General features: G+C 45.7%; 1 protein-coding gene across 6 annotated transcripts in view; it reads right to left on the bottom strand.

Moving 5' to 3' along the window:
- Nucleotides 1-19,254, bottom strand: part of Znf827 (zinc finger protein 827) — a 174,250-nt gene that overhangs the window by 95,929 nt on the left and 59,067 nt on the right. For 5 of the 6 annotated variants that reach the window (XM_005345384.3, XM_026777697.1, XM_005345385.3 and 2 more), the window contains exon 5: nucleotides 12,753-12,986. The exons of the other annotated variant lie outside the window; for it this stretch is intronic. In XM_005345384.3, the coding sequence (XP_005345441.1) occupies nucleotides 12,753-12,986 (234 nt within the window). The remainder of the gene's footprint in view (nucleotides 1-12,752; nucleotides 12,987-19,254) is intronic. 6 annotated transcript variants of the gene reach the window in all.

Genomic DNA, 19,254 nt, shown 5'->3' with positions numbered 1-19,254 from the left:
GAATCAGCTTGTGTCTTTAGTACTCAGAACTAGACTTGGAAAAATGAAAGAACTCAATAAATAGTTCTCTGAATGAATGAGTGACTGAATGAGTAAATGAATGCATGAAATACAGATTCTGCTTTCTGGGTTCACTTTCCATAGTTTAAGTTACCTGTGGTCAGCAGGAAGGTTGCCACCAAGCACAAGGTTACATTCATGTAACCTTTATAACATGTTGCCTTACCAGTTCTATTTTATCATTAGTTATTGTCATTAATCTCTCTGTGCCTAATTTGTGATTTAAAATTTTGATCATAGATATATGCATATCCATAACATACAATAGCGCTTGCTATCTGTGGCTTCACGAGGAGCCCCCGGGGCCTGAAACACAGGCTCCGCAGCACAGATCAAGGGGCACTACTGTAAAAGAAGATCCATACCAGAATGGAAACACAACAGCGGTAGAGGCGCCAAAGAGCAGGGCTCACTGGGCCCTAAGAAACCTTTACCTGCTCAGCCAAAATCAAAGCCTTCACAACCAAAACCAAGCACGGGGCTCCAGTCGTCTCCGCCCCCAGGACTTGGTTTCCCATGGGGTTGAGATGTGGTATCCTTCTAATGAACCCTGGCTGGGCTTTAACAACCTTCACGAATGTCTTCTGAATCAAACCTTCTTACAAGTGATGCAAGCAACTCATTTCCTTTCTGTTTTCTCTGGTTCCTGTGTCCCGTTCTCCCAGGTGCTGGGGCTCAAGGGAAGGGAGGGATAGCTATCCAGATTTGGAGGTCGGGAGTATATGTTATCTAGGCCTAAAATCAAACAACCATTGTTAAACACAGAATCTGCATGAGCTCTGGGGATGCCCAGAAAACACAGTCAGAGAGGAAGAGCTTTCTAGAAGGAACAATGCTAATAGGAAACAGCACACAGCATCTGCATGCAAGGCAACCCCTGGGCCCAACACACAACTGCACACTGCAGTAGCGGGAGGAGTTTAAAGAAGACTACCCTGCATCCTGATTAAATGCCCCCACCCCGCAGGCCAAGGAAGGTTCCTTGCCCTGTCTGAATGTTCAGACCAAAGCAAGGGCCCTACTTCACTCTCCATCCTTAGGCCTTTTGCTGGTCCCTTTCCCTCCTGACTTAAAGGGGCTGTTAGTTACCTTCAGCCTTCTCTGTGTGGCTCACAAGAAGCTTTTGTAAGGCCTTCCCATGAACGTCCTCTACCCCAAGAGTAAACAAGTTTCTGGAAGCCAAACCATTTAGGTCAACAGTGAGTTTACAGAGCTCTGACGGCAGGGGTAGAAAGTAAGGAAATGGCTCGTAACTCAGGCTTTAAACACTGGCCACCTGACTTGGAGACCGAAGCAAACTGCCCGGGTTGTGCAGGCGTATATTCTGAGGCCTTCTCACTTCTCCAGCTGCGGAGATAAGCCACATAAGCACAGGGCGAGCCACAGGAAACCAGGAAATGTGCGATTCCAGCTGTTAGAAACAGGGAAGTAAATCAACCCACAGCACAAACACAGTCTGATTTATGCAGGGAAACATATACAGGGGTGGAGTTAAGAAGAGAATTATTAGGAAGACAAAGATCTCTTCCAAAGGAACACCATCGTCACCGCACTTTGACCAGGAGAAAACACCACTGTTAAATCATGAGCTGTCATAAAGAGTAACAGAAGCCACGGCCAGATCATCTCTTCATGAAGGTTTTTCCAACCTCGGGCTACATGGATGGACTCCTGTCCAATGGAAATGGGTCTCCCTGGCTCTGCCTGTACCGGCTCCCGGAGTGAGCATGCACAGAGGCCCTGCACAGACTCCAGAAGGGCTCCTGCTGGGGGTGACTCAGCCACTTGGCAGAGGGCCTGCTACTCCACAGTGAGGATTCCCTTCTCCAGGTAGGTCCCTGATGCCAGCACTACCCTGATGAGCTCAGGATTCATGGGATTTAATTACATATGCACATCTTTCCCTTCTTTGACATGAATCAGCTAAGGGGAAGGCAGTGAGAAGAAAAGCTGATGCAGAATAAGAATATTCTAGTCTCATTGAGAAAAATAGGAATTTTTCTTTTTGCTCTCCCTCACTGGATTATGTCTGGAGTAACATGCAGGGGGAAAGGCTGGGGAGCCGGGGTGGGGGGTCAAGAGACACAACCACACACACAATGCAACAAGGACTGAACCAAGGTCCCACCTGCACTTGGCAGGTTGTCTTCTGAAGAATGCCAGCAGCGGTATAACGCGTCCATACTGCAATCAGAGACCTCAGCTAACTAAGCTCTACTTAGCACTGTCCATGGGAAAGCAGTTGCCAGTGGCTTGTTTGGAAGCTGTTGATGCCATATGATGATGTCGCTAGTCATCTATCCCAGGGACATACAGAAAATAGCATGCAAGCAGGGACACTAGCCTACAAACACACTTCTGAGATGTTCTGTGACTATCCCACAGGACCAGCTGAGGGCCCCACCCATCAGCCCCTACCCCTACTGAGCAACCCTATCCAGTCTCTCAGTATGGAGACTCCACTGCGCCTCAGTTCAGAGACAGTCAAACAGAAAAGGCAGCCGATGTGAAGGCGTAGCCTATGAAATTCCTTGCAGAGGGCTTGCCTGGTTTCTGGGAACACCAGCCAATACAAATTTCCGTGGCTCTATTAACATATGCAGCTATGCAAGAAGGAAATGATAATAAAACAAGAGCCCTTTGAGTCTGGACTTTCCGAATCCAGGCTTCAGTGTGGGAGGCAGGAGGAAGCTGGTTAAGAAAGCACAAAGGGTGGCCAGAGAGGCCAGGGCTAAAAGGGGGAAAAGGGGGTGCTGAGTGCAGGCCCTGGAGCCCCGAGTTTGATGGGGGTGGGTGGAGGATACAGAAGGCGGCAAGAGCCTCAGGTACAGAATTTGTAAGGAGTGTGCAGAATTATAAAATAACAGGAGGCTCTTCTGGGCAGAACGGAGTGAGATGGATCGGCTGTATAAGCAGGGTTCTCCCTCCTCCCTCTTAGCTGAGAGGGGGACAGCCTTCCAGGGTGCAACGACTTCTCATTCAGTCCTGCTCAGATGGGCAGAATAATAATAGCACTGTGTTCCCTCCGAGTTCAACAGGATCTCTTAGCCTTCAACAAATATCTCTGCATACAGAAACACATCAATTTTTATCTCGTTAAAGTGATCTGCCCCTTATTTATATAAAATACATATGTGATATTCCATGTTGCTACATTTCTCTGAGTTTACAGGTGATCTTAAAAGTGTAATTACTTCTTTAGATTTAGTCCCCAGCTCACAGACTGTGTGAGTACGTAATACATACAAGCATACATACACACATACACATATATGGAGGTGGGGTCAAGAAGTGAGCGAGGCAGCAAGAAAAGAGTTCTGGGTGTTCATTACAAGTCCACTGCTCATTGCATCCCTTGAAAATGACTTATAAAGTTAACATGCAAAAATACTTGGTCATCACCCTGAGGACGCTAACACACAAATCAAAAATTAGAGAGGTCACCTCAACTGGATAGGCATAATTCAATAAATTAGGTTTCATAGGCTTAATATCCCTGCAAATCAAATGACACTCTGCTAATATAAGGGAAGATGGGTTTTCCTTTTAGTATTAAACAACTCTACATTTAGTTAATTTTTAGAATTACAGAAAATAGAATGGCATTCATAGGCAACAAAAGGAACAAAAACTGAACTGGGCTCCATCAAATGCAAACACTTCTGTGTTGTAAGTAAAGCTATCGTGAAAACACACCAAAATGGGTGTGTGTGGGGGGTCTGCCATTCATCTCTCTGACAAGACTTATGTCCAGAATATGAGAAATTTCAATGAGCCCAAAGCAAACCAAACAAACAAAGGAACAAATCCAAAAGTAACCCAAGTGAAAGGTGAACTAAGAACTGGAAGAGATGTTTCTTCAGAGAAGACATTCAAGTACTAAGTAGGGTGTGAAACTGTATCAAACTCATCGTAGACTAGACAAATCTAAACCTTAGTGAAATTGCTAGGTTGTGCCATTATGGTGGTTCCAATAAAAAAAGATGGTAATAAGTTTTCATAAGGCCATGCAGAAGTTGAAACCTCATACATCTACAAGGGATAATGAATAGTGCTGTAGCCTAGGAGAAAACATCCGGCAGATCTCTAAACTGTTAAAGGGAGTTCCCAGGTAACCCAACTACACAGCACAGAATATACCCAAGAAGATTAAAACTGTAAGTCCACATGGAAACCTGCCCAGGAACATCCATAACGGCAAAGACTGGGACACAATTTATTAAAGGGCAAGGAAAATACGATGTATCCATACAACTGTCAATATTCAGCCATAAAAAGAAAAACAGAATTGATACGGAGAAGCCAGTGAGACAGTCAACAGAGAAAGATGCCTGCCACCAAGCAGCGGCTAGAGTCCAGCGCCTCGACTCACTTGGTTGAGAGAGCCAACTCCTCCACATCAGTGGTGCCCACTCCCAAAATAAATGACATGCTATTTGAAAACTGGAATTGGCAGACCATGGCAACATGCTGAAAAGTCAGACAAAAAGACCACATGAGTTCATTCGTAGAATGTGTCCCGAGTAAGCAAATTGTATCAAATGCCGAGACACCGAAGGAGGAATGCGGCTATGTTTGAGCCTCCTCCAGGAACGGAGGAATATTCTGGAGCTAGATATGTTATTGGATACACAGTTTCCACAGAACATCACCAGCGTCACAGGCTTCATTCAGATGACTAAATGTTACCTAGTGTGCATGAATCACAAAGATGGGGGTGTGGGGCGTGTATTGAGGTCAGAGAACATCTTCTACTGCGCCCCCCCCCCTTTTAAAAACAGGGTCTCTTACTGATACATTTGCAGGCTATGCTGGCTGGCCGTTGAGTCTCAGGAATCCACTTGTCTCTAGCTTCCCAGTGCCTGGATGCCAAATGCACATCAAAACACCTGTGCTTATACGGGCTCTGGGGTCAAAATCATGTTCTCACTTCACCCAAAGAGCCATGTGTGTCCCTAGCCTTCAGGGCTGGTTGAAAACTTGGGATCCTTCTGCACCTTGTTTCTGCATCCAGAGATCTATGCTTATAGATAGGCCCAGATTGCCATACCTGACTCAATAAAAATCTGCTTTTATTGAGATAACATTTAAAACAAAACACCAATGACCAACAACCTGGAACCCCCTGTAAAGCACAACCTGAACTATGCCCACCCCCAGGACAATGCCATACTCAGTGAGCCTCTCCGTGTGTGCAGACAGCTGCAAATCCAAAGGTGGTTTCCAACGTGGGTCTGATCAGACTACGCAGCTGCCACGGTCAAAGACTTGACAAATGGAAAGATTCATAAAACAAGGAGAGAAAATAGTGTGTGTGTGTGTGTGTGTGTGTGTGTGTGTGTGTGTTGCCTGTGCCATGGTACATGTGCACGGGTCAGAGGTCAGTCTGCCAGAGTTGGTGTTTTCCCTCCATCCTGCAGCTCCGGGGGATGGAGCACAGGTGCGTGCTCCTTCTCGGCAACAGAACCCCTCAACATCTCTCCAGCCCAACCCTTTAGCACTTTATACAGATCTGCTGGGATCTCCTCAGCCACAGGTGGCTTTTGCAGGCACATAGAAGCATAGGCACCATGTAAAATTAAGTTTAAAAAATGTGTTAGGGTTAGGTGAGGCAGCGCCTGCCTTTAATCTCAGCACTCAAGAAGCAGATGCAGGTGGATCCCTGTGAGTTGAAACCCAGCCTGGTCTACAGAGTGAATCCCAGGACTATGTAGAGAAACCCCTGTCTCAAATACATAGACGAAAATCTTCTCCACTATTCGGTTAAGCAGCTTGTAAGTTGATGAAGGCAAATTTTGTGATGATAAAATAAAACGTAATTTCCATCCCGTAGATTATTACTGATGTCATAGTATGCTCTAGCTTATGTCTTACACATGTCCAGCGGTCACGTGTTAAAGGCTGACCCCCCAAGTGGCACTCCTGGCGGGGGGCTTAAGGAGGTGGGAACTTAGAGAAAGCCTTCGTGTCATTGGGGGTGTGCCCTCCCAGGTGACTGAGACCTCTTTTACTTCCTGGCTATACTTGGTTGAAGCACTTGCAACAGTAAGGTGCTGGCTCGCCCCAGGCCCCAGGCAATGGAGCTGATTACTCAGAGACTGGAACCTCCAATCCTGAGCCGGAGTTAACTGTTCCCCTTTGTAAGGAGTTATGCCATGTGTTTGTTACAGTGAAGGACAGCTAACCGACTAGAGAAAGACACACTGCTTAACGTGTGCTCCGTGTAAACACAGGGTACTCATGCATGAAAACCAAAAAAGACAAAAGAATAAAAAGTTTACAAGAAAGCAGTGCTACTTTCCAAAGGAAAAATAGCAAACTGTTTTCAGCCTAAAAATTAATTTCGCTAAATTCTCATTTTTCTCAAGAAATTCTTCAGAGCGGAAACATCTACGGCACGGCGTTTGATGTCTGCAGTGACGTAGGGAGACTTTCTCCAAAACCACACCAACATGCCCAGGAAAAATTCAGAAATTTAATTGCAATAAACACGAAGAAAGTGGTTTTATCGCAGTCTCATGGGCAACATGTTCTTGATTTATCAGGTATGCATGTCCTTCTTCAAAAGTGCTGGATGCCACCATTCCATGATAAATTAAAAGGCCTCGGCACAGAAGAATTGTTTTGGTTTTTTTTCTAAAGGAGACAGGGACATTTAATGGAGCTTGAACCTGAAACACTCTGTTCAGATGGCCCATCTCACTCCTCCAGGCACTTACTCGGCACACTAGGCCAACGCTCTGTAGTCAGGGTCACTTGGAAAGCTTGTCAAACAGAGCACAGGCTGCCAGGCCCTCACCCCCAAAGCTGGAAGGACTTCACCAGCTAAGTCTGGAGCAGACCTTAGGAACGAGTCTCTGACGCCCCAGTGACTCTGAGAGCCGGGGCTGGCCAGGCCTCAGCCCTGGTGGGCAGGCTTCCACTGAGCTGCTCCCAGAGAGGGAGGCCAAAGCACATTCCCATGCAGTGCTGAAATAACAGCAGCTATAGACTGTTCCTCCAAGTCTGGGTGTCCTGCATGCGGCTGTCCACCCAAAGACTCAGTTCTGGACATTCTTCTACCTCCCCACCAGCCTTACAGGGTGAGCGGACAGACATCAGACATGTCTGCCAAAAGGCCTTACCTCCACTGGTGGGCCTCATTGGAGCTAAGGAGTCTGCTGGAATTTTGAACTGGGATTAAGAAGGCTACCTAGCCGTTCTTCTGAACCAGGGGTAACCTGAAAAGCTGTTGACAATGACTGCTTCCCACCTCTGGACTGAACAGTAAAACCCACCTGTAAGCCTAGAGAGGCGCCAGGAGGGGCCTTGTGGGTTCTGAGGGCCTGCTGCATCCTGCCTGGGACCCGTTAGCCAGGGCCAGGCCTGCACATTCTGTTGCCTTCCTTCCTTGCTGACCCCCTGAAGGGGACTTCTAGCACTTACAAGCAAAGGGCTCCCCCAAAACTGTGGCAGAAGTCCATCTGCATGTCCTTCTCTGGTTCATTTGTGCCCACCTCAGAGATTGCTTTACTTTAAAACTTCGCCTTTTTCGGTATACCTAGTATTGGTTTATTTTCTATTGTTCAAATAAAGAAAATTGGAGACTGTATGGCTTCTAAAGAAAACAGACCAAGGCTGGAGAAAGAGCCCAGTGGGTTAGAATGCCAACACAAGATTAGCATCCAGTTCCCCAAACCCACTTACAACCATCAGCTCCAGGAGAGCTGATGGCCTTCTGGCTTCCAAAGACATCCATACACACATACATGCCAATAAAATCATGTCTACACAAGCAAGTGTGCAAGGCAGACTGTCATCTGATGCCTTCCACCCCAGTTTAGGGGACAGAGCACTCGCCAACCTGTAGCTCAATGATTGGCTAGACCAACCAGCCCCAGGGATGCTCCTGTTTCTGCCTCCCAGTGCTGGGATTAGAGAGGTCTTACAATGCCTGGTTTTTACATAGGACCAGGGAACCTGAATTCAGGTCCTCAAGCTTGCATAGCAAGGACTTTACCCAATAAACCATTTCCACAGCCTGGAATTCTTCTTTTCTTTTGAAGACATACGTTTAACTGTGTGTATAGAGAATTGGTATATGGAGGTAAGTTAAGGCCAGGGATGCCAGGTCCCCCTGGGTCTAGAGCTACAGGTGATTGTGAGCTGCCCAACAAAGTGACAGGGGCAAACTCTTGTTCTTAGTACATGTTCTTAACCAATGAGGGATCTCTCCAGTCCCAGAATTCTCCATTATAAATGTCATTCTTGCTTTTTTTTTGTTTTTTTTTTGTTGTTGTTGTTGTTTTTGTTTTCCCTCAACAGGTTTCTCTGTGTGGCCCTGCCTGTCCTCAAAACTGCTCTACAAAGCAGGCTGACCTTGAACTCACAGAGATCCACCTGCCTCTGACTCCTAAGTTCTGGAATTAAAGATGTGCACCATCAACGCCCATCTTAAATGTCATTCTTAACTGTTCCTTTAGGTTTGTCCAGCTGTGCATGGCACATTCTACACATGCATTCCCATTCAATGTGCAATTCCACAAAGAGAGGCAGCTCTGCTTATCTCTGGCACCTACCCGCTTCTTTCAAAGCACAGCACCAGGTAAACATCCTATCACTTCCAGCATTATGTCACTTCTGTGACCACATTCATGACCTAGATTTACCAGGTCATCAGACATTACCAAATCAGTCAAAGGTAGCTTGACTCGTGCTCCCAACATGTCTGACATCACATATCCTCAGCGCTGAACTTTGAGATGCTGGCTTCCCCAGATGAAGGCTTTGGGAATTTTCTTTGGCAAGCACAGGCTTAGCAGGGGAGTTTGATGGTCTGGGCTGCTGTGTGTCACATAGCAGCAGGTAGCCACAGACATCCAGTCATTTCCTCAGTGGGCTGTTTTCTTTACGGTGTCAGCTCACTGCCACGCACTCAACTTCACAGTCAACAGCTGGGAAGGGAATCTGGACCACAGCAAGAAGGAGCGTCTCCCAGCACACAGGCCATGGGAGTTTCGCCTGGTTCTAGCTCACGTGTGCTTTCCCAGAGAACATAAGTGTCCACTTGGAAAGCACCCTTTCTACATGTGATGTGTGTTTGGGCCATATGCTGATCATTCATCCTTATGGAATGAACATGAGCTATTTAAACACAGAAACAGAAGAGAGCCCAAATCATTGACTAGTTTCTTCTATTAGGAAAATCAGTAAGAAAAGAGAGAAGAAAACCCCCTTTTTTTTGCTGTTCTTTAGGTCAAACAGAAACAAAGAAAAGCATCTCCCATGCACTACTGTTGCTAGAATACTGTCATCTCCCTGCCTTAGCTGAGGTTTCATCCTCCACGTTGTTGGTTACTTCAGTCAACTGTGTTCCCAAATAAATAGAGGATAATTCCAAACTATTTATAGGTTTGGACAACTTGTATTTCAATACACTGTTGTAGCCAGGCAGGGCAGTGGTGGCCTTTAATCCCAGCACCCGGGAGGCAGAGGCAGGCGGACCTCTGTGAGTTCCAGGCCAGCCTGGGCTACATAGTGAGACCTGGTCTCAAAAAGCAAACAAAAGACATTGCTGTATTTGCTAATAACTTGCTGTGCCTAACCATAAATTGTTATCATCGCTAGACTGTATGGGGGGGCTTTAGAGTGTTTAGATGTCCGCTAGCGTCCCTGAATACAATCCCCACTGGCTGAGAAGGGACCCCTAGAGCTGTTTCGCACAGGTCCTTTCTGACCAAAGGCTTTTGCAGAAGATGAAAGAGACTGTGAATGAGATTGTGCAGGCTGGGAAGGCATGAGGACAGCTGTCCACAGAATGCCTAGAACAAGACTCTGGAGGCAGCCGCCGTCCTGGCTCTGCACTGGTGTTGGGAAGGGGATGCTTACTCTGTCTACAAGGGAATCGGAAGGTGCTGATGGTCCCTTACTTGGGTGTCTTTCAGGGCATGGCTGTTGAAACTGTTGAAGTGGTATCTTGAACATGGAGGGCTTAAGACATCTTCCTTGTATACCCTCCTTTTGCAAGAGCGTTAATCTATTCGTGAAGAGAAACACCGGTGTTGACTTTTTTGTTTAGTTTAGTGGCAGGGCCTCACTGCATAGCCCAGGCTGTCCTCAAACTCTTGTCCTATCTCAGGCTCCTCATCCTGGAATCACAGGCATGGTTCTCTCCACAGAGCCAAGCATCCACTTCACTCCTAAGAAAGGAACCTCTTACCCCATGGCTTTGGGATGAAAAGACATTGTTTTTAGCCCACTCACCTAACTTAGGACTTAAGGAAATAAGGTTGACCTGGCCATGGCACGCTAGAGCATCGCGATGCTGTGACTCCCTGGACAGATTCCCATGCTGATTGTTCCTGCACCGCACACATAGAGGCTACATTTAGACGACAGTAAAGAACTACAGCCATCTTAAGGGCATGTGACTTTCTACAATATTCCACTAGGAATAATAGGAAACTCTTTATCCTTAAAAGTCTCTTACTGTTAATTCTGTTGGTAATTATTTTAATGGCCACCTAACCTGCTGATGAAATTAAGAAAAATACTATTAATACCCTCAAAGAACTCAGCCTCAAACAGTACTGATGAGAGCACAGAAATGTGGGGATGTGGACACATGTATCCTTGACCCAAGTCTTGTCTACGCATGATTTTCTTTTCAGGAAAGCAAATAGTTAACAGTCTTCATGAGAGTTTGTTTCATTGTTATGAAGGGTGGTTGCCCTTCAGGAAGAGGACCATTCATTCAGCTTCTGTTAAACGCCTACACACACACACACACACACACACACACACACACACACAATGAAAATCAATGAATACACTTAGAGCCTTCATTGCCAACAAATACCATTAGATGTTCATGGCAGCATTTCTCTTTGGGTATGTGTGTGTGTGGGGGGTCTCATTATTGTCTAGAAAAGAGTTTCCAACTTTAGTCTCTCAAATGACATCGTCTAAAAGGATTAAGATGCTGCTGGATAGTGTTGATGCATGCCTTTAATTCCAACACTCAGGAGGCAAAGACAGGCGGGTCTCTGTGAGTTCGAGGCCAGCCTGGACTACAGAGTGAGTTCCAGGACAGGTTCCAAAGCCACAGAGAAATCCCACCTCAAAAAAAAAAAAGGGATTAAGATAAAATAAAATATTTTCCTTATGAACATCTGCCCTGAAGTCTCATTCAGCAGTTTCATCATCTCCTCGGCTCTCCATGGCAGCTACACAGCACACTCTGAAATGGCACTACTAGCTGGTGGAATCTACCATCAAGGAGGGCACAGGCATGAGTGCAGAGACAGAACTTAAGCCACTGTATTGGGAGAGCTACCTCTGGGAGAACAACGGAGGTGGGTGACCTCTGCGGACTGACGGGACGTATGTGTGGCACAGAAGGGACACACATTCACTAGCTGATACGGGCTCTAACATGGCTGCTTTGCCTTCCCAGCTTCCATCTTTCCAGAGCTCCGTCAGTGTAAGCATCACGTGTGAAGCCTGGGGAAAGGGAGTTCCATAAGACCTCAGTGACTCTATCGTGCTCTGTCACCAGCAAGTCATGTTCCCCTCACAGTCCAGGGTGTTTGAATTAATATCAAAGACAAGAATTCTTAACCCCACCAACTGGCAGATGCAGGAATTTCAGCTGTTCATGCTGACTCTAAGTAAGTCACTATTAATTTCTTACTTGCCAGCCTTCTAGTGAACCAGAAACACTGTCAGAATTGCCAATGAAATTACAGCTCACAGAGGAGGACCAGGAAGGCAGCTCTTGCTTTCATCCTCCAAGCACAGCAAGTTCCCCACGAAAAACAGCTTTTGATTCATATTAGCATTTCAAACACAGTTCCTAAAAATTACCCTCAGGAGGCAGCAAACTGAGAACAGCTACCACTTGACAGGTAGGATTACCAATACAGCTTTTTCTTCCATGTTCTGAAAGTCATACCCTGACTACCAAAAAGACACCAAATTGTCTACCTGTTGCAGAGAACGAGGTAGACACTGCTACCCCAAATCCAAAATTCACTAGCTTCAATTTATAGCCCGTTTTCTCTTATATCCAACAAGTCAAGACTACATTTAGATATTAGTGGAGTCGTCCATTCATTGTTAAGAACGGGTTAATTAATGCACCCTTCCCCCAGGGAGTTCTCTATCCTTAAAACTGCCTGTTGCTACTCTGTTGATAAGTACTTTAAGTGCCACCTCAACTGCTCACCAAGCCTAGGGAAATATTTTAATGATCCTTAAAGAATGTAGTATAAATCTATAAAAGACACAGCGTCTTCTCTTAAGAAAAGGTATTTTGATCAAGTAGAAGAAATCCTGTGAATGTTGTTAGAATCCACTGAAAGTCATGGCCAATATCATCTCCAATTCCGGTGATGTTCATTTCTAGTGATGTTCAGAAAGAGAAAGCTCTATCTAGATAAATAGATGCAGCACGGAGAGACACGGACAAACTCAACATGTCCAACACAGGAACTGACACCAATGTCTAGAAAGGTGCAGCACAGAGAGATAGAAACGAACAAACTCATGCAGTGTAACACAGGAACTGAAGCCAAGCAAACTAATCATTCCTTAAATTCGCCGTTTCCACGCTATCATTGCCATCGGGTTAATTATAAGCCGTGCAGGAAACGGTCCAGTTGGCTTGCACGTGAAATGACCAGAATGGAAATATTTTAGAATCTACTGGGTACCTGAGAGCTTCATGAGAAGTTCTGAGGCAGCTTTGGCAGACAGGTCACGCCTTGGCACACTCCCCTTGCTTTCCTGGGGGGTCAGTGGGTCCTCGGAGAGGTTAGGGGTGGCCACTTCCGGTTCTGGGCTGAACACGTAGCTGGACCGGGGCAAGGGCGTGCTTAGGGCCTCCTCTTCCTTGGGTTCCTCCTTCACTTTAAAGTTAAGATTCATAGGCTCCTTCTGGTTTGCAGCTGTCAAAAAATAAGAAGAAGAGAGAAAGGGAAAGGGATATACATGTATGTATGCATGTATGCATCTCCCCACTCCTCTCTAAGTTACCCACACTTTACCTTGTGCTTAACAGCTGGAGGGGCCACAAAATGACCAAAAGGTGAGGTCCTGGGCACATCACCTCCATAGAGTGCACCCACCCCATGAGCCTTGGTCTCAGCTGGGTGTACGCTTCAGCATATATGGAACCTGGGGTGTTTTCAAAAATGCTGTCTTCACAAAGCATGTGAGCATTTTCTCCTTGGTTTCTTTAAACATCTTCCCTGCATATGCTGTTGCCGCCCTGGCCTCTTAGAACATTCTCCAGCTAATTCTATCATTAAACAATGGCTCGCGAAATTATTCTGCTGTCAAATATTGAAATAAAATCAGGAGTCAGCAGCAGTATCTAAAACTGATCCCCTGGGGTGGGTGGAAAAGGTGAGAATGTCGAATCTGCCGAAGAGAAAAGCAGGACTGGAGATCTACTAATCTCACCTTATCACCAATGGGCACTACTGACCCTTGCACAGGTCCATATACTTTATGCTGGGCCTAGGTCACCTTCACATGCAAAATGGGCTTTGGGTTTTTTATTTTTTTGTTGTTGTTGTTCTGTTTTGATTTTTTTTAAGAAAAAATATTTCGGAAGAGTTTTGGATTTATAGAACAGCTGCAAGCACAGTTGTAAGGGCTTCCTTCCGCACAGACGTTGCTAAGAGTGGCGTCCTCTTTACCACCACACATTTCGGAACTACGAAATCTATGTGGCTATGACCCAACCCCCAAATTCGTTCACTCGTGCCCATTTGCTCATTTTTTTTAAAACCACGGAGAGCATAGTCAGACAGAGCTAAGCAGCCTGCCATGGGATGGGTGATTTCTATGGGCGGGCTACTCTGTGTCAGGCCTTCCCTCTGTGCACACCACACAGAAAGGGCCTCAGGAAACAGGCAGCGCCCCATCACTCTGTCCCACCCACCCCGTCAAAGACCAGTGCAGTGCCAATAATCACTGTGCCACACAGGACGTATTTGTCTTGATTTCATCCTCATCTGTGTTCTTAGAAGCTCTTCTTAGAAAGAGCCTGGCCTGTCCCATCCTAACAAACTTGGCTCCCAACTAACACAGTCCTGGTCCAGGGTCTTTTCCCGTTTCTAAGAATGCTTGCTTTAGATCATCAGGTTGAGAGGCATGGTATACTTGCAAATGGGGCCTGAGAGCTAGAGGAACATCTCCGGGTCTCACAATTACAACTCCGTAGAGCTGGGATTAGAACCTGGGTCCCTATGTCCCTGACTTCCTTCACCATACTGCACCTCTACCTGGAGTGCTTTATTAACAAAACCAAGCTCTAAAGCCCTGCTTAAAATACCCTGTTCTCAGTGAGGTCTCCACCAACCAGCCATCGCCCGACTGTACTCCCAATCTTCCTTACTTGCTCTAATCTTTTTATTCTCCCAAATATGAACACTTACCATTTAATACCCTACTGTTAGGGACAGAATTGTGCCTCCCACCCCGTTCCCTCTGAAAGCTGAAGTTCTGCCTTCCCAGTGTGAGTGTGTTTGCATTAGGACTTTAAGGGGACACTGAAGTTAGTTCAATGAAGCATGCAGGTCAGGTCAGCATCCAAAGCCAGTGGTTCTGAGAACCAGTTTGTCTCTCTCTTCTTATGACGAGAACTACCAGAGATGTCTCTACATGGGGGAAGGTCAGGTGAGGACACAGAAAAGAAACCATTTACAAGCTGAGCAGAGAGGCCTCAGGAGAAATCAAACCCTCTGACAGATTGATGTCGGGCTTCCAGCCTCCAGAAATCTAAGACACAAATATCTGTTGTTTAAGACACCCAGAGTGTAGTGTTTTGTTGTGGCCGTCTTAGCACATGAGCTAAGTATTCTGGAAGCCCTGACTAATCTGTTCTCTCGACTCCAGGGTGAGCATCACGAAGACACTGACCTCTGATTTTAAAGCTGATGTGTGTCAAGAGCACAGGACAGAGCCAGGCCCACAGCACAGGCCCCTTCCGTACTTATGAATGATAAAACGTGCTTGCTCTAAAGCAGTGACATTGATGGCTTTCTAATAGCACCATGGTCAGCAGAAACGGAGAACTCTGACATTCCCACGAGCAGCAGTCAGAAGCGCTTCCCCTGGATGGATCATCATGGTAAGGCAAGGATGGCTGAGATGAAGTTCAAAGCTTTGCTACCTGCCTAGACCATGGGTGTGCTGGTATACCTTTGAAGAAGCTTCACTAATGGACAACCTAGCCCTTGGTGGACACTGCTACCAAACCTAAAGAAAAAGCAACGATGAAATTCTATAGAGCAAAGCTCAATTGGGTGCTCCCTACCTCATTCCAGGACGCCTTCCTGAGACGCTGCTGGTGGCATGCTAACACCTGTCCATTCCCCAACACTTTCCTCCCAGAACTGTCATAAATCCTTCCCCAGAGCATCCTATGCAGCCACGGCACAGTAATCAGCATGTGTTTATTACATGATTGCGTGTGTGCTTTCTTCTCCTTTCAGAAGGAACCATTCAGAGTGAACAAAAATTGCCTCCATGATGTTCCCTTTATTTGCAAACATGAGCCTAGGGAAGGTAAAATATCGAGGAAAGTCCCAACTTCAGAGAGGGTGACCGCATGGAGCGGATGCTCATGGAACCTGCGAGCACCTTCTAGGAAGATTAGTCAGAAGACTTAAGACAAAGAAGAAATTCAGCATTGCCAGTGGAACCTGGACTTCATGGGCCTTAGAAAAGACACCTACAGAGCGACTGACCAGCTTTGTGCTGTAGTGACACCAGCTTGCCCAGTTCTACCAACCTGGTTTTCATTCTGGCTGCATCAAGAACATCACAGCAATGTACGTTGAGGAAGAATAACCATAACTAACAATGCAGCAGGAAAGCATGTTGAAAACACTGATCTGCTCGAGTCTTGTTTCCCAGGCACTTGGTCTAAGAGAAGATGTGGAAATAGAAGCACACAGGCTAGGCTCCTTTCTAGCGACTCTCAGAAATAAGTTCACTGAGACTGGTGCATGAAACCTGGATTTCATAATTAATTTGGCTGAATAACTGTCATCTTTTAAATGATGCTGCTTTTCAAAGACCCACATAGGTAAATTTAAAGATGTTTTCCTTTGAGAGGGGATCACATGAAGAAAAGCGATGATCTGAAACTTACTGTGACGTCTAGACACAGAGAAAGATCCATGCGCACATGGAACTCAGCCCATACGGTTTCCACAGCACCTGCCCTGACATTAATGTATCGAACAGTCGGCCAAGGCTCCGCACCTAAAACCATGAGGAAGCCACACTAATCAGGAAGCCTGTCTCTCTTTCACTATTTGCTACAAACATTTTAGGAGCTGAACCATTCTGGTTCTAAATGCTCTTGATGGAGTGAGTTGTCATTTCAAGGAATCAGATCCACTTCTAAGCATATGTACAACAAAGGAGAGATAAGATAAAGAAATGGGCATGGCAAAATAATTCTAAAACTTCAATCCTCAGTGGTGGGCATTGGCGAGGTGCAAACAATTCTGTACAGCATGGCATCCACAGGGAGATTCTGTCTAAGACTTGGTCTCCAAAGAGAAGCTTCATACAATGTATTTAAAGAACATTCTTGGGCAGGTAAGATCGTTTAGTGAGTAAAGGTGATTGCTGGCATGCCTGATGACCTGAGTTCACTCCTTGGGACCCACATGATGAAAGGAGAGAACCAACTTTCACAAGTTTTAGTTGTTCTCTGACCTACACACACACCCATACACACACACACACACAAATGCACACATGCACATGTGCACACAGGTACACATGTATATGTACGTGTGTGCATATGGGTGCAAATGAAGACCATTCTTTTGTTTAATAATGAGCACAAAAAAAACCATTTAAGTAATTGCGGGGGTTAAGTCGTCTTCAAGCACACGGAAGGACACGCCATGACTATCTGTCTGCAGGTGAGGGAACTCTAGAGGACAGCAAAATGACTGCCCCCAACCACAGAGCTCAAGAACGGAGGCACTAGGTCCAGAGCATCCGCTGAAGATGCAAAGCTCTTTCCTTCCTCCTCAAGACACTCGGTTTCCTTTGAGAAAGACACTGACTAAGCTGTGCAGTGTGGGCTTTGGAAAAATGAGTAATGGATGGGACTGAGCCGAGGAGCATCAATGGCAAAGGGGAAAGTGAGTGTTGTTTTCTGACAGCCTAGGATCCTGGGGTCCTTTGACTGAGTGGACAGAGAGTGGGAAGAGACTAGAACACACATGCTTTGGTCCTGCGCTGTTGGTCCCCATGAGGAAGGAAAGGGACAGATGTAAGACGACAATGGAGCTCTGGTTTCCAGTCTGCCAGTCTCATGATTGCTAAGCTGCTCTGTGGAAAAGTCTGGCCACTGGGGATTACATTTACTCCTCATCCTAAGCCAGAGCCAGGCCTGAGAAGAGAACCTCACACACGTGGCTTTCAAGCAGTGGTCCAAGGAACCCTGGGATAACTTTGAGAGTTCCAGTTAATGTTTGTCTCAAGTATAATATTTTAAAGTTGCTTTGAATTCACACAACAGTTGATTTTAAAGTGGGTATCCTGACAAGGACACCTGAAATGTCAAGTCAGCAGAGACCACCTTGTGGTTGCCTTGTGTTGATGAGTCAGTTGAGTTTTGGGTAATGCAGAGTCTCCTGCTGCCATGGAACTGTTGGACTTCTGGTAACTTGCTGATCTTGATGAAGCCCTAGGCCTCCGTGCGAGTGCCGCTGTGGAACTGTACGTCCCCGTACACCGGAGTCCATATGCACCACGTGCCTTCAGTCAGCTTCTCGACCTTAGCAGCGAGCATGTCTGGAGGAGGGGCTGCCGTACACACCACATCCCTCTACCTTCGCGGTGCCCATAGCTCCTACCAGGCATGGAAACAAAATCATTCCTCTAGAATTCCCAGATGTCCCCTGGGCGTACCTGTGCTACATGAAATGCCAGGGTAGGTTGCAGAACATGTGCTTGGGTGTGTCTTCTGATTGTTGCCGGCAGAGCAAAGAAGGAAGATACACAGAGATGCAGAAGTGTGGCTGAGCTGCCAGCTGTGGACCACAGCCCAGGAAATGCTGAGTTTCCCCTGGATCTTAATACCGTCTCCATGTTGTATATGAAGAACCTAAGATCCAAGGTGAGTAAAACCTTTTCCAAAATAATGGGTCACTAGTTATCAGGTGGTTGATCTGGTGTGGCTGTCAGCCTGGGATATTCCTTGTGTGTCACTTAATAAATAAGGGACAAGGGCAGATGACGAACGCTCAGCCTCTGAAGGAGGACCTTTGTCGCTACAGTAATTCTTACAAACATCCGAAACATTAATGGGAGAAGTTGTTAAACATCCCTTCCCACTTCCCACGATGTCCCTGCAGGAAGCAGTATAGCTTTTGTCGATTTCATTTTGTTTTTGAGACAAGGCCTCCAGACACAGGCCAGGCTGACCTTGAACTGGGATCCTCCTGCCTTAGTCACCCAAATGCTGGGATTGCAAGTATGCGCCTTCCTACCTAACAAGGCTTCAGTTAGCAAAAAAAACCTAGAAATGTAACAAATGATAATATGGCTATAAAGACCATATTCCATTAACACCAGAGTAATGCTTAAATCCATTTGCTTAGGTTTTTAAACAGATAAATAAATGTTCTAATTATAAATTTGTAAAATAGCTCCTTTTTAAAATACCACTTTTATGTGTTTTACATAGTGGCTACATTTACCTTTTTTTTTTTAGAAAAAAGTAAATTAATTGAATATTTAAAATACAACAAAGTGAAAGCCAACAAGGTTTCCACTGCCTTCTTTTGCAATAAGGAAACATGGACTCAGATAATGATATAGGTTTTTTAAAGTCACAGTTGTCAATGACTGAATTGGAATCGGAGCTTAGTTCTGGGGACTGTACTCCAATTTCAAATCTATCAAGCTGTCCTGTGGGGCACATGGGCACATATAGACAGGCTGGAGACCTGGAACTTTTCAATGATTTGATACGCTTTAGATGACAAAAATAAATCATCTTCTGCAAACATAAGAAAGATCATGATGTAATTAAATAGCAACAGCTGAACAGTTCTCTCAAATGCATACTATATGCATGTGGAATTCTTAAATTGTTAACTTAAAAGTTTTAGACCTTGCCCTTTAGTTTTTTTTTTTAATAAATTAATGTTTTTTATTTGTTTTTTTTTTATT

The sequence above is a fragment of the Microtus ochrogaster genome, chromosome 4, assembly GCF_000317375.1.
Source record: "Microtus ochrogaster isolate Prairie Vole_2 chromosome 4, MicOch1.0, whole genome shotgun sequence".
Classification (NCBI taxonomy): domain Eukaryota; kingdom Metazoa; phylum Chordata; class Mammalia; order Rodentia; family Cricetidae; genus Microtus; species Microtus ochrogaster.
This window is presented reverse-complemented; position numbering and strand designations above follow the sequence as displayed.